This window comes from Pezoporus flaviventris, unplaced genomic scaffold, assembly GCF_033815535.1.
Source record: "Pezoporus flaviventris isolate CSIRO_AGI_PZ_B2104156 unplaced genomic scaffold, CSIRO_AGI_Pfla_v1 ptg000147l, whole genome shotgun sequence".
In the NCBI taxonomy this organism is placed as follows: Eukaryota; Metazoa; Chordata; class Aves; order Psittaciformes; family Psittacidae; genus Pezoporus; species Pezoporus flaviventris.
In genome coordinates this window covers 368,323-383,305 of record NW_026892695.1, presented here as the reverse complement: position 1 = coordinate 383,305, position 14,983 = coordinate 368,323, and the positions used below count along the sequence as shown (strand labels likewise).

Below are 14,983 nucleotides of genomic sequence, written 5' to 3'. Positions count from 1 at the left end.
CAAAATAGGCTTCTCATGAAGAAGCTGGTATTGAACTAAGTCACAGCTCAAACCTCATGTTCAACTTGGCTACTCTCAGTACAAGGAAGTAGTATTTTATGAGTCAGCAATTGTTTTCAGGCATAACATTGTAAGCATGTGTGCAATTTTTAAAACTTGCTTTAAAAGCAAGTGCTTCTGACCAGGGTTGGTCCAAGACATGCCCTTTGCCCTTGGCATGGCACAGACAAGAAGATCCAAGCGCACCCCTCTTGCTCTCAAGCACAGTAGGTGCCAGGTTACCCTGGCTCAGCCAGGTTGAAACACTCAACACTGATCCAGGCTGACAGGAACAGAGGGAAAAGGCAACTCTTGCTCCAGTGTAATTCAGTAGCCAGAGTGAGAGGCAGTAAAGATTTAAATACTGCACAAAACCTGAGCTCCTCCCTATGCCACTTCTGCCCGTGGCACCACAGAAAGGGTCCCTGCTGGGTACACAGCAGTATTACACGCTGGTCACTATGACAGGCTCATTTTCAGCAATGACTTATCAGTTCTGTCTCAGCTACTTCCTACAGCCGTGCTGCACACTCTCAAACATCCAGCAGCATGTTTGCATCCAGAGGTACTTCTCCTGAAGTTCTGGGGAAACATTACCACACTGCACTGTGACCTATGTGACATGTTCATGCAGACAATAAAAAAACTTTCTGAATCCCAGGTTCTCCAAATGAGTGCTTTTACCACTTGGGAACCATGGTTAAGACTTGTAGACAGCAGAAGTGCTCGAATCATGGGAGCAGCTATCTCTGTGCTGCATCTCAGAGGGCTTCTCTCACCTGGAGCAGTCATGGTGGTTGGTGGTAGAGAGGCTTGTACCATATCTGGCTTTTCCTCTTCAAAACAGAACTCAACTGCATGCTTCTCCCGCACATAAAGTTCTCTTTCTGCATGGTACCACTTAGACTCTCAAATGAACAATGCCAAGTCCTCCCACTTTATCAGAAATAAGGACCTACAGCATTCCCCCCCTCCCATAATCAACCACACCAGCTGACCTCAAGTCTCAGATACTCCTACTCAGGTTCTTCATGGCAAAAGCTAAAAAAGGGTAGAGATCCTTAAGAGTGTAACAACACACAAAGACAACAAGTTATCCACATGAGTCCCTTTCAGGATTCCAAGCCCTTGAAAACCTTGCCAGATCAGCCTCTCCAGTGACAGGATATCCAGGAGTGCAACACAGATGAAAAATTCTGCCAGGCTAATTCTTGCTCTGCAGGTAGGCACTCCTAACAACAAACCTTCCCAGTGACAGCCTCTCTAAGTCTGCACCTCTCAGGATCTGTCAGGGAGGAGAGTCTTTGAAGAGAAGGAAATGAATGCTTAACTGCAAGGTTAGAGATTAAATAAGATACTATGAATCTGAACGAAACCACAGGACAAGAAAACATCATCCCAAGAGCTTGGGGCTCCAACCTGAAATAGATGGACTACTAACATGAGGTATAATCCCTGACCGAAACCTGCCCACAGAGAGGAGGAAGATAGAAACACGATGCTGATTCTTAAAAAGAAGTCCAAAGGAGATATGAGAAACTCCAAAGCAGTGACCCTGACACCTCCACCATGCATGTCAGCAGGAACAATTCTGGAGAACGCAAGGAACAAATACAGGGATAAACCTGTCCTACTGCAGAAGAATCAGTGGCTTTTGTAAAGGGAAGTCATGGCTCCCTCATTTGGTGATATTTTGGGAGGGAGTCTGGAAACAGGCAGAGAAGAGATACTTTTGCAATCCACTTGGTTGTCCAAAGATGTTTCACAGTCTTTCAGCAAACCCTCCCACAGAAATTGCGTTACCATGTGATAAAAGGAAAGGTCCAACATGGCTGAACATTCAGTTCAACAATGCAGTGGCAAAACCCGTCATTTTTACCCGGGAAAGGAAAAAACCACTCTAGTGCTGCAGGAACATGTGCTACCAACATACTCATAAAACTAAGCTTGACAGACCAGTGCTCTCACACACTGCAGGTCCTTTCACGTTCGAAGATGCAGGGGATGCACTTTTTTCTGAAAAAGTCACCTTTTGAGCACTAGGAACCAAGTATTTCCATTTAAATATCAATTAAACCCTTCCTTCTCTTTGGCTGCTTTCCAAAAGCAGATCTTGTCTTTCCAAAGCCGGGCAAGGTGCGGTGCAGAGAACGGAATGCCCCCACTGAGTCAACGGTATAGTACATCAGAATGAAAAAGAATGTTAAAGTCAATGCCAGTTGTTACATCTCATCCATGCTGGGTCAGACCAAACACCCTGTTGCCCAGTACTTGGACCTCCTAAATGGCAAAAGCAAATGCCTAGGAAAAAATAAAGGAACAAGGCACACGTGAAATATACTTTTCCCTATAACCCTTCCAGCTTCCAATGATCAGTCAGGTAGCTCCTATCCTGGTGGTGGAACCTCACTCCACCATAGTTCTGATAGATTTTTCTTTCTAATAACTTCTTCAGTCACTTTTTGGATCCATGCTGTTTTCATGGCACCTTATGGAAGAGAGCGTGAAAAAAACCCCTCCTTTATTCTTTCTAAATGTGCCATCTGGTTAACTTCACTTAAAATCATAGGATCATTTAGGTTGGAAAATACCTTTAAGATCATCGAGTCCACCATTTACCCCAGCACTGCCAAGGCCACCATTAACCCATGTCACTGAGGGCCTCATCTACATAGTCTGTGAATACTTCCAGGGACAGTGACTCCACCACTGCCCTGGGCAACCTGTTCCAATGCCTGAACACCCTCTTCGGGGAAGGAATTGTTTCTAATCTCTAGTCTAAACCTCTCCGGCGCAGCTTGAGGCCATTTCCTCTTATCCTATCACTTGATCCTTGGAAGAGACCAGCCCCCTCCTGGCTCCATCCTCCTGTCAGGCAGTTGTAGAGAGTGATAAGGTCCCCCCTGAGCTTTCTCTTCTTCAGACTAAATCCCCCCAGGTCCCTCAGCCGCTCCTCATCACACTTGTGCTCCAGAGTCTTCACCAGCTCCGTTGCCCTTCTCTGGCCCTGATCCAGCACCTCACTGTCTCTCTTGTAGTGAGGGGCCCAGTAGAATTGTTCCTTCATCACCTTGTAAAGGTTATCCAAGACATTTTTTCACACTTCTGCCTTACCCTTAACAACCAACGCTGTATATTTATTCCCTGCCTTACACCCACCCACCCCATGTGCAAAGGCATATCCTGATTTATGGGCTTGTTCTTGGGTTTTTTTCATGCTTTTCTCACTTCTACTGCATGCTTTTGGAGAGAAAGAACCAAAACATCACATTAAGGGTGCACCACATATTCACACAGTAACAGAATTATTTTTGGCCTCTGGTTTTCCCCTGACAAATCCTTGCATTACTTTTTTTTTTTCTGCTTGCTACCAAAAAAAAAAAAAAAAAAAAAGCTGACATTTCCGTGTAATGATTCATCAGATCCCAAAGATGATCTCATTCCTTCCTGAAGGGTCCCTTATTCCCATCCATTCCAGCGCAATTCCTCACCCACTCATTCCCTCTTTTGTCTCTTAAACAACTCATAATCCACATCAGGCATGTGCCCTTAGCCTCTGGCTGCATAGGCCCACCTTAGTTTGAGTGAGGGAACTTCTCAAAAGGCTTTTTGGACTTCCAAGACGAAGACAGCAGCCCAAGAACCACACTGACATGCCTGCAGGCTCCTCTTTGCAAAACCCACATCCAGTATCTGAAGGGGGCCTATAGGGATGCTGGGGAGGGACTCTTCATTAGGGACTGTAGTGCCAGGACAAGGGGTAACGGGTTAAAACTTAAACAGGGAAAGTTTAGATTGGATATAAGGAGGAAATTCTTTCCTGTTAGGGTGGTGAGGCACTGGAATAGGTTGCCCAGGGAGGTTGTGAATGCTCCATCCCTGGCAGTGTTCAAGACCAGGTTGGATGAAGCCTTGGGTGAGATGGTTTAGTGTGAAGTGTCCCTGCCCATGGCATGGGGGTTGGAACTAGATGATCTTAAGGTCCTTTCCAACCCTAACTATTCTACGATTCTATGATTCTAAATCCTGTGTAAAATCCCACAAAAGAGGCAGTCTAAGAAGCTTCTTTGAATTCAGCACATTTCTCCACGCACAATGGGAGGCTACAGGTATTCTTGAGTGTCAGACACCTTCTTGCAATTTCTCAATTGAAAAAACCCAAAACTGACAATAAAAACCACCCCCCAAAACCCATACAAGCCCCAAACAAAACCCTAACCATGCAAGCATAAGCCTCGCAAGCCAAAAACCCTAAACAAAAACACTAAACCAAGCACAACCATAAATTTCTCAAGCCATAAAACCACCACAAAATGACAGGAAGGTGTTGATGAATTAAGATGATTCCGAGAAAATAAAGAAACAGAAAAGTGATTTCTTATGCTTTTGATTTTTCCACATGTTGCCTAACAGTGGAGGATGCATGAGGGGCATGACAAGGTCTATTACACTCTGAAGAGTTAAAATCATTCCATTTTCACCCCAAAGTGGTTTGGACACAGAGACTATGGGATGGACAGGGTGCCCTGAGTGGCAGAGAGAACCCAAAACACATGGAGCTGAAATACGTTGGTACCAGTGTTTGGCCTCTGGAGGAGGGGACACAAGCGGACACAAGGACATACAGTGCATCCCCTCACATCGCCTGATATGTTTCTAAAGCAGAGTAATTAGCAGGGCAGGTTTTTAACCAGAGGAAATAGAGCAGCCTGGAAGAAATTTCCTATGATGAAGATGGCGAAACACTGTCACAGATTCCCCAAAGAGGTGGTGGTTACACCCTGGAGACACTAGAGGCCAGGCTGGATGTGGTTATGGGCAACCTGATCTTGTTGAAGATCACAGAATCAGCTAGGTTGGAAAAGACCTTTAAGATCAAGTTACCCCAGCACTGCCAAGGCCACCACTAAACCATGTCCCTATGGACCTCATCTCTATGGGTTTTTAACTCTTCCAGGGGTGGTATTCCTGCTTATCGCAGAGGGTTGGACTAGATGACCTTCAAAGGTCCCTTCCAACTGAAACTATTCTATGATCTATTCTATTATCTATGTGTCCAACGCATCTACACTTCAGTAGCGCTTCTATGCACCTGTCCAAGTCAGACATCAAGGTTCTCTCAGCCCATCGGTGCCTGACTCTCTTCTGAAACCCTTCAATGAAACACGGCACCATACACACCATCCTCCCCTTCTCTTGATGCAAGGCAGTTTGGAGAGAAATTTTGTTCCACAGCCACAAGTTCACCTGTTTTCTCCTTGAGTCTCATTAGGAGTCTGGGCAAATATCTGATCCCAGAGACTTTCTTGACTTCCCCTCACCTATTTATTCCAGTGCTTCTTTGACAGACACTTCAAACCCAGACACAGGCTCTGCCAAGTCCTTCATAAAGAAGCATCCCAGCATGACAACCTACCTGATTTCTGGACACACACAGGCAAAGAATTCAATTTGATATGGTCTTATACTCCCCAAGGTCTCTTTTTATACTGCAGTCTTCCTACAGGCCCTACAAACTCTCTGGCAAGCCTCCTGCTCCTTATTTTCTTGAAGAAAGATATTATTACTATTTTCAATAGCTTCTGCTAGTTGTTTTTCAAAAGTTTTGCTGATTGCCCTGAATTATCTTCAAATAACTAAATACAAGACTAACAGAAAACAAGAACGATCACATGGATGTGATTATAACTGCATCTAAGTCTCCTGAATGACAGTGACCGGTATCAGGTGTTTAGGGAAAGAACATAATAAAAAGGTGAAACACAGAGCTCTCTGTAATCAGAGATAGAAGCAACAGCCATAGACCTGGAGGTTCAAAATATAACCGTGGAATTGGCCTCTGTGGATTACCATAAATATTTAAATATGTATCTTTTAAAATCTACTTAAACTCCCACTACTTCTTGCAGCAGCAAGTCCCACAGTTTCAATGAAAAAAAAAAAATATTGTTTTTAATTGAGAATGTGCTTTTCCTCTAATTCTTGTGGTTTGGGAAACAGTGAATAATTACTTTCTAGCCATGCTCTTCATGGTGTGAATGACTGATGACAGACAACTTCCTCCATCTTCCAACTTCCATCTTCCTCAATTACCTGTTTCCAAGCTGTGAAGCCTTAGTCAGCTCTGTCTTCCTTCAGGCAGAAGATACTCTTGACCTCTGACAACTCTTGTCAATTGTTCTCGTCAAGCTCCACTCAATCCTTTTTGCCATTGGAAATGCATTCAATATTCATACATTTACAAAGTGCCATAACTGTGTTTTCAGTTAAGTTGAGTTTGGAAGCCTTTGGTTTAGGCTATTTCTTGCTCTTTCATTTCTCAATTCAGCTGACTTACATACTGGCTTTTCTTGTATGTTAAGAGTTTTTATGGTGTCCTTTACCCTCCCCTTCCCCCAGTGCTTCACCTCAAAGTTCCTACAAACTTTCACACAGTCTTTGGCTGAAAACTTCTTCCATATCTTTTACATTTGAAACAGCAGCGATCTACATAGGAAAGACTATCAAACAACAAAACAGAGGGTAACACAATTTGAGCAAAATGCACTACCTGGCAATTTTTGCCATAAGAATGCATAAATTAGCATTAAAAAAAGTATTTATGGCCTAAAAGAACAGAGGAAGCTGAACATCAGAACAGTGACTTACTTCTGCAGCATGGCTTGCCACTCGCCTAGTCTGGCTCCTATGGGAAACTGCTTAATGGTGCTCTGAATCTTTGCTCGCCACTCCCTCATGTAGTCCTCAATGTCGAACACAAATGGCTGCTGCCCAAAGTTGGCATCAACTATCTCTCCTGGAGTCTGAAGACCCACCGTAGGGTAGAGATTTGACTAGGAAAGAAGAAAAAGAAACGTCTATTAAACTGAGATTTCTGTTCCTAGTTCCAGTTACGTGGTTTGGTAAGACAGAAGAGCTGCTCTTTGCATTGAACAATGTACTGGAGCAGGGAGGGGCAACAGCCCTTTGGGGACCTCTCAAGGAACACCACGACTTATTGCACAGTTATTGAAAACTATTGCATAAAACCAGAGCCACGGGTTCAATCCCCCAGCAGTCACTGACTGATGCCATGGCTGCTGGCCATGGCCTGTCCACTTCCTGGCTTAGTCTTCTAAGCAATTTCTACCAAAGTTCAAGAGCCAGCAGCTAACAACAACAGCAATAAAAATGAAACGGGCATCATGTCAATACGCAGATCTATGTGTCCTCCACTTTTTTTGACTGATTTCTCTTATTCCTTGGCAGCTGACACGCTGGATACTGACCTAGCCAGAAACCAGACACTGGGCAAGACGCGCGGATGTCCACAGTGGAATTCAAGTCTGGAAGGTGCCTGGTTGTCCTGTCTTGCTCATGGTGGAATCCATGTCAGAGTAGATCAGCAGAGGGGCAGACCTCTCTAGATCAAATCAGCAAGATCTACTACTGTGGGGTAGACGGTCATCCTAAAGAAAGCCTAAGTTCTCTCCTCCTCTATAGCGAGGGGCATGGGCTTCCCTGCAGTTACCTGGAACACTTATTCAACTCATTTTTTCACTATTGCAGAGACCTGAGACACTGGCAACGTCACTGATTGCCCCTTGAGACCTTGCTGTGGATTTTACTTTTTACTAAAGGTATTAAGACGGTTATGAGGTGGAACTCAGCAGAATCCTAATCCCATTGGTAAAAATGGAGCCAGCATGCTGTGGAAAGCGATTACTTCTCTCTGCTTTCGCTGGCATGGCTACGTCTGCAGTACCATACTTGGTTCCCCACTTCCAAATCCACCTCCCCAGGACAAGAAAAAATCACAAATGGGGCCCAGCAGGGTTCTGCTATGAGGGTCAGAGGGTTGGAGTGCACAGCACATAAGGAGAGGTTGAGGGAATCACCCTGGAGAAAAGAAGGCAAAAGGGCAATATCTAACTGCAAGTCTTCCACTCCCAAAAGGAATGTGATAAAAAAAGATGGAGACAGATTTTTCTCAAGGATGTTCAGTGAAAGGACAATGGGCACAAGCTGCAACCAGGGAAATTTTGATGGGACGTAAGGAAGAAATTCTTTCTTGTAAGGATAATTAAGAACCGGAACAGGTTTCCAAAGAGACTGAAGCACTTCTATCCTCTGAGGTATTCAAAACTCAACTGGATAAGGTCTTGACCAACCTCCTCTACCTTTGAGATGATCAAATCTCAAAAACCAAAGGAAAAAACATGAACCTATAAATAGAGGCTGGAAATGAGGATGACCACATTGTTGCTGACTCAGCACACCTCCTTTCCTATTCTCACGCCAAGGAAGTCGCTGGGTTAGAGGTGTGCAAAGAAAATAAGAGCACGACACAGGAAGAGCTACCAGAGGAAAACAGCATGTTTAAAGTCAGTCTCTCCTCTTTCAAACCTTGCTGACAAAGAAATATCTGTAATGAGGGATCAGACCTTTTCCACAGTCCATAAGTTCAACTTCTTTATTAACTTAGCTTTTTAGTATTATGAACCCAAGGACATACAAAGCCAGGAATCAGACACCCAAAATACCTGGAAGTTAGAAGTTAAAAAAAAAACCAACAAGATACAACATATCACATATTTTTCGGCCATTTTGGGGTGTGCTCATCTTTGAGGGGAAGCTGCCCATCCCCAACTGCTCTCAAATCACCTCCAAATTAAAATTCCGTTTTTCACATGTGGGATGTGTCCTCTCTGGTTAGCAACTTTTAGAAACCACACATATCTCCACCACCCTGCCAGATGCAGGGAGACATCACCCCAGAGCCCACTAACCAGGCAGATGCTTCTGACAAGCTCTTCACATCTTCCCCTGCCAAATCCACACTGGAAAGCTCTATGGCCACACTTCTGCTGCGAATGACAGAGCAATGGTATGGGTGCTGGATGGCTATTTTTTATTGATAAGAGCCTAAATAGTAATTACCCATCTACCCCAACATGAAGAGTGCTCTCATCTCAGAAAGAGAAGCAGTCTAGCCAGATGAGAAAACAAAGTGGTGAAAAAATTAGAAGTAATATGGTAAAACTGTGACTCCTAATGTAATCCAAGTCCAGAGGGAAAACAAAGAGCACCTAAAGCTAAGGGATAACAGCACAGAGGAATGTTCCTGCTATGGAGCAAGGCTGTCAAAACAACTCACTCCAAAAGGTGAGGACAGGTAAAAATCATCTTTTACTTTTTTAAAAACTGTACTTAGATCAAGTGAATAAAATGCTATGAAACAACCCACAGAAAGAGGGTTTCTGGCTTTGAACACACTGCAACCAAGTTCAGCGAGCCTGGGAACCAAGGAAAAAACAGTATTGACAGCTGATGTGAAAAGGCATATTAAATAACTGGAACATCTTTCAGCACAGACACTGGCTGGGATACAGGAGAGATCGGTAAAGCCATAAATCCCATTGGGAAGGCAACCAGGGAGGGCTAGGCATTATTTCTCACAACACAAAAATTAGAGGAACAAAATATATTTTTCAGCAAGAGGTGCCAGGCAGAGCAAGCTTTCTTCCACACAGTGCTTCTGTGCTTCTAGCCAACCAAGAAAATCAGCACTTTGAAGGCCTAAACAAGTTATGGAAACCAAGGAATTCCTCAGAGGAAATTCACTTGGGGTTATTAAGTACAAAGACAGGAGTGCAATCTCAGGGACAAGAAGTTCTGTGTATGAGGGAAGTGGGTGCAGTGGATGTATCGGTGTATGCCTGACCTGTCTTTATCTTCTTTTTCTAAAATTCTGCTCCTTGTCCAAGAGAGTCTGAAAAAGAGCAACCATGGTTTTGCTCATGACTCACTGTGAAAGTCGTGCTTTTCTACGTTCTGACTAGATGCTATTGCCTGGTGTAACTCAGTTGGCGAATCAGAGGAGTAACTATCAGCCCCACATGGATACAAAATACATTCCTCCGGCAATTCCACGAGCTGGTTACTCATCGTGGGAGAAGGCTTGTCAAAAACTTGTGTGATGAGCAGGCATGCTAAAGCCAGATTGATGATGGGACATATGAGAGGCTACTCAATAGCTTTGCACAGACTCCCCAGAGTCAAAGCTGCATTAGGAAGACACTGACCCGTAATGAAGTTTGAATCCTTGTTTTAATTAGAGGAAAAGGATCCCTCACCACCTCCAGAGGATGCCTCACCCTCCAGAGGTGGCGAGGGATGACAGGAGGCATGTGATTAGCCCACAAACCCAGGCACAGGATTACAAAGTCACAGAAAAAAGAGCATCCGCATCATTCAGTAACGCTTTAACATTGCTTTCTTTAACAGGGCATCAAACAATCACACAAACACTCTTCCCTCTCCCTTCACTTTGCATCCCTAGTTAAAAAAAAGAAAAGAGGTGTACTTACAGGGAGGTCTGTAAAGGCTATACCTGTGGGGGGAAAAAATACTAGAATTAAAAAGACACAAGATTTTCTCCCTGCTTGGCTACATAGAATCCTAGAATAGTTAGGGTTGGAAAGGCACTTAAGATCATCTAGTTCCAAACCCCCTGCCATGGGCAGGGACACCTCGCACTAAACCATGCCACCCAAGGCTCTGTCCAACCTGGCCCTGAACACTGCCAGGGATGGAGCATTTACCACTTCTTTGGGTAACCTGTCCCAGTGCCTCACCACCCTCACAGTAAAGAACTTCCTCCTTATATCTAACCTGAACTTCCCCTCGTTAAGTTTGAAGCCGTTACCTCTTGTCCTACCACTACAGGCCCTAATGAAGAGTCCTTCCCCAGCATCCCTATAGCCCCCCTTCAGATACTGGAAGGCTGCTATGAGGTCTCCACGCAGCCTCCTCTTCTCCAGGCTGAACAGCCCCAACTTTCTCAGCCTGTCTTCATACAGGAGGTGCTCCAGTCCCCTGATCATCCTCGTGGCCCTCCTCTAGGCTTGTTCCAACAGTTCCATGTCCTTTTTATGTTGAGGACAACAGAACCATACGCAGTACGCCAAGCGAGGTCTCACAAGAGCAGAGTAGAGGGGCAGGATCACCTCCTTCAACCTGCTGGTCACGCTCCTTTTGATGCAGCCCAGAATACGGTTGGCTTTCTGAGCTGCGAGCACACACTGAAGCTGGCTCGTGTTCAGTCTCTCATCAAGCAACACCCCCAAGACCTTCTCTGCAAGGCTGCTCTGAATCTCCTCTCTGCCCAAACTGTAGCGGTGCCTGGGATTGCCCCGGCCCAGGTGTAGGACCTTGCACTTGGCACATACCGAAACACAGCAACATTAGGTAGCAACTCTCAGCTCTGAGAATGCTCTTCACGACCTGTAGTATCTAGAAGTAACTTCCTTCCCCAGCCCCCTCCTCTGGAAGGTTTTGCATCTGGAAAAAGGTTCAGGGAAGAGCCTAAATGTTTCCAACATCTGACCCAAAACTTGATTTTCTAAAAGGCAGCTCCTCTTTTCTTTGCTTCTCCCTCTGTTATTATGAAGGAATCAGTTTTCAAGACTCACTTGGGCTTAACAGAGTTTTACCATAACATTGCTCCGGTTAAGGCTATAAATAGTTCTCACTAGCCAGAGAGACAGGGATGAACATTCAACACTTTGCATTACTGCCGGGGAAAAGCCTTGCAACAGGATTCAAGAGCACCCGAGAACAACTCCATCCTCAACTACACTGCTACAGTTCCAAACAGAAGAGATGGAAGGGATGGCTCCGATGACTGGAGTGTTGGAATGGAAGGTTATAAGCTCTTCAGGAAAGACAGACCAGGCAGATGGGGAGGTGGAGTAGCTATTTATGTCAGTGATAGACTGGAGAGTATGAAACTCTGCCTGGGGACGGGTGATGGGCCAACTGAGAGCTTGTGGGTCAGGGTGAAAGGGAGAACAGCAATGGGGGACATTACTGTGGGGATCTTCTTATAGGCCGCACAATAAGGAAGATGCCATGGATGAAGCAATCTATAGACAGACAGGAGCAGACTCACACTCACAGGGTCTTATCCTCATGGGCGACTTCAACCACCCGGACATCTGTTGGAGGGTCAGTACGGCCTGGCGCAAGCAATCCAGGAGATTCCTCGACTGTATGGAAGACAACTTCCTCCTGCAAGTAACAGAGGAGCTGACAACGAGAGGTGCCATGCTTGACCTCGTGCTCACCAACAGGGAAGGGCTGGTGGGGAATGTAAGACTCCAAGGCAGCCTTGGCTGCGGCAATCATGTGACGGTAGAGTTTGAGATCCACAGGGCAGTGAGAAAGGCACACAGCAAGCTCACTGCCCTGGACTTCAAGAGAGCAGACTTTGGCCTCTTCAGGAACCTGCTCAGTAAGGTTCCATGGGATAAAGCCCTAGAGGGCTGGGAGGCCCAAGACTGCTGGTTGATATTCAAAGATCACCTGCTACAAGCTCAGTAGTGCTGCATTCCAACTAGAAGGAAATGGGGCAAGAAGGCCAGGAGACCTCCATGGATGAATAAGGAGCTGCTGAGGAAGCTTAGAGGGGAAAAATGAGGCTTATAAAAGGTGGAAGCAAGGACAGGTGGCCTGGGAAGAATACAGGGACATTGCCCAGGAAGCTAAGGCCCAGCTAGAATTAAATCTGGCAAGGGATGTGAAGGAAAACAGAAAGGGCTTCTATAGGTATGTAGCAAATGAAAGACAGACGAGGGATTACGTGGGCCCTCTCCGGAAGCTATCAAGAGAAATGGCTACCCTGGATTTGGAGAAGGCTGAGGTTCTCAACAACTTCTTTGCCTCAGTCTTCACTGGCAAATGCTCTGACCACACCACCCAAGTCTTGGAAGGCGGTTGCAGGGACCCTGAGAATGAAGACCTTAGGCCCACTGTAGGAGAGGATCAGGTTTGAGACCATCTTAAGAACCTGAATGCGCACAAGTCCATGGGACCTGATGAAATCCATCCGCGGGTCCTGAAGGAGCTGGCAAAGGAAGTTGCTAAGCCCCTGTCCATCATATTGCTAAGCCACTGTCGATTACGTTTGAAAAACCGTGGCAGTCAGGTGAAGTTTCTGATGAGTAGAAAAAGGGAAATATAACCCCCATTTTCAAGAAGGGGGAAACGGAAGACATGGGGAATTACAGACCAGTCAGTCTCACCTCTGTGCCTGGCAAAATCTTGGAGCAGATTCTCCTGGAAAGCATGCTAAGGCACATGAAAAGCAACCAGGTGGTTGGTGACAGCCAACATGGCTTCACTAAGGGGAAATCCTGCCTGACCAATTTGGTGGACTTCTATGATGGGGCTATGGAACTGATAAGACAGGGGCAAAGCAGTTGACGTCATCTACCTGGACTTGTGCAAAGAAGCATTCGACACTGTCCCGCACAACATCCTTGTCTCTGAATTGGAGAGGCATCAATTTGATGGATGGACCACTGGGTGGCTAAAGAACTGTCTGAATGGCCGCACGCAAAGAGTTGTGGTCAATGGCTCAATGTGCATTTGGAGATTAGTAACGAGTGAAGTTCATCAGTGTTGGGACTGATCTTGTTCCACAACTTTATTGGCGACATGGACATAAGTGGGATTGTTGGCGACATGGACATTGGGAGTGAGTGCGCCCTCAATCCCTGACACAGCTACAGGTTGGGCAGAGAAGAGATTCTGAGCAGCCCTGTTGGAGAAGGACTTGGGGGTTTTAGTTGATGAGAAACTGAATATGAGTCGGCTTCACTGTGCGCTCGCAGCTCAGAAACCAACCATGAAAAAGAAAGTTGGGGCTGTTCAGCCTGGAGAAGTGAAGGCTGCGAGAAGACCTCATAGCAGCCTTCCAGTGTCTGAAGGGGGCCTACAAGGATGATGGGGAGGGACTCTTCATTAGGGACTGCAGCGGTAGAATAAGGGTTAATGGGCTCAAACGTAAACAGGGGACGTTTGGGTTAGATATAAGGAAGAAGTTCTTTACTGTGAGGGTGGTGAGGCACTGGAATAGGTTGCGCAAGGAAGTTGTGAATGCTCCATCCCTGGCAGTGTTCAAGGCCAGGTTGGATGAAGTCCTGGGTGACATGGTCTAGTGTGAGGCATCCCTGCCCATGGCAGGGGGGTTGGAGCTAGATAATCTTAAGGTCCTTTCCAACCCTATCTATTCAATGATTCTATCATTCTATCTGTGAGAGACACCTTTGGGCAAAATTTTTAAGTCCATAACTTTAGGGGAAATAAACAACTGTGGAATGAACCTAATCGTAGGTAAGTGCTTAAGTAAGACTTCTTAAGCTGAATTAATGTCCAAGTTTGGGAATGCTTGGACTGACGTGTTAAGGCTCACAGACGGACAAGTCCCTTTAAAAAATGAAAAGATGCTGGTACAGTTGCTTTGCAGGTAGTTGAATAACACACTAACTAAACGTACCACTTCTTTATTTCCCTGTTGACCAAACATTTGCCATCTCATCCTACCTCCCACTGGTTGTGCAGTAGCAGAAGAAAAGAGCAGAAGCTAGGGATGCAATCCTAACCTACCTCAACAGATAAAGCAGCATGGAAACCCTTTCACATGCTGGAAGCATTTCTGTCTTGCAGCCCATTTCCAACTCCTGACTGCTGCCCAGCACTGTTTTTCTCTCCCATTCCACAAATGTGGGACAAGTGTTACGACACATGCCAAGTATTAGAGTAACCAGCAGCAAGAGCAGGGGAGGAGCAACCCTCTCCTGAGAACACCTTTCTTTACTTACCTAAGCTGTGGCCATTTTTCGTGTAGAAGCAGGTACTGTTGATGAGGTTGACGCAGCAGCCAATCACATCTCCAGTGGTGAACGTAGGGCCATAGGGCTGTCCTGTCCCCGAAGAGCAGAAGGAGTGCCCATCATCCCCATGGTACCCATAGGAATGTTTATCCCATCCTGCACAAGACAAGACAAAAGAACAAGTCAGCAGTGAGGCCACTTCAGCTGAGGACACAATTTTCGGGGAGGAAATTCAAAATTTTTAATCCTACTCCTGATACATCCCAATATTAATTTTCACATACCAG

At 45.6% G+C, this 14,983-nt stretch overlaps 1 protein-coding gene across 1 annotated transcript in view; it reads right to left on the bottom strand.

Moving 5' to 3' along the window:
* LOC133282944 (ran-binding protein 10-like) overlaps positions 1-14,983 on the bottom strand; it is an 86,687-nt gene that overhangs the window by 20,937 nt on the left and 50,767 nt on the right. The window contains exons 4-6 of the mRNA XM_061479315.1: positions 14,685-14,852; positions 10,389-10,411; positions 6,688-6,872 (exon numbers count right to left, since the gene is read on the bottom strand). Coding sequence (XP_061335299.1) covers positions 6,688-6,872; positions 10,389-10,411; positions 14,685-14,852 — 376 coding nt within the window. The remainder of the gene's footprint in view (positions 1-6,687; positions 6,873-10,388; positions 10,412-14,684; positions 14,853-14,983) is intronic.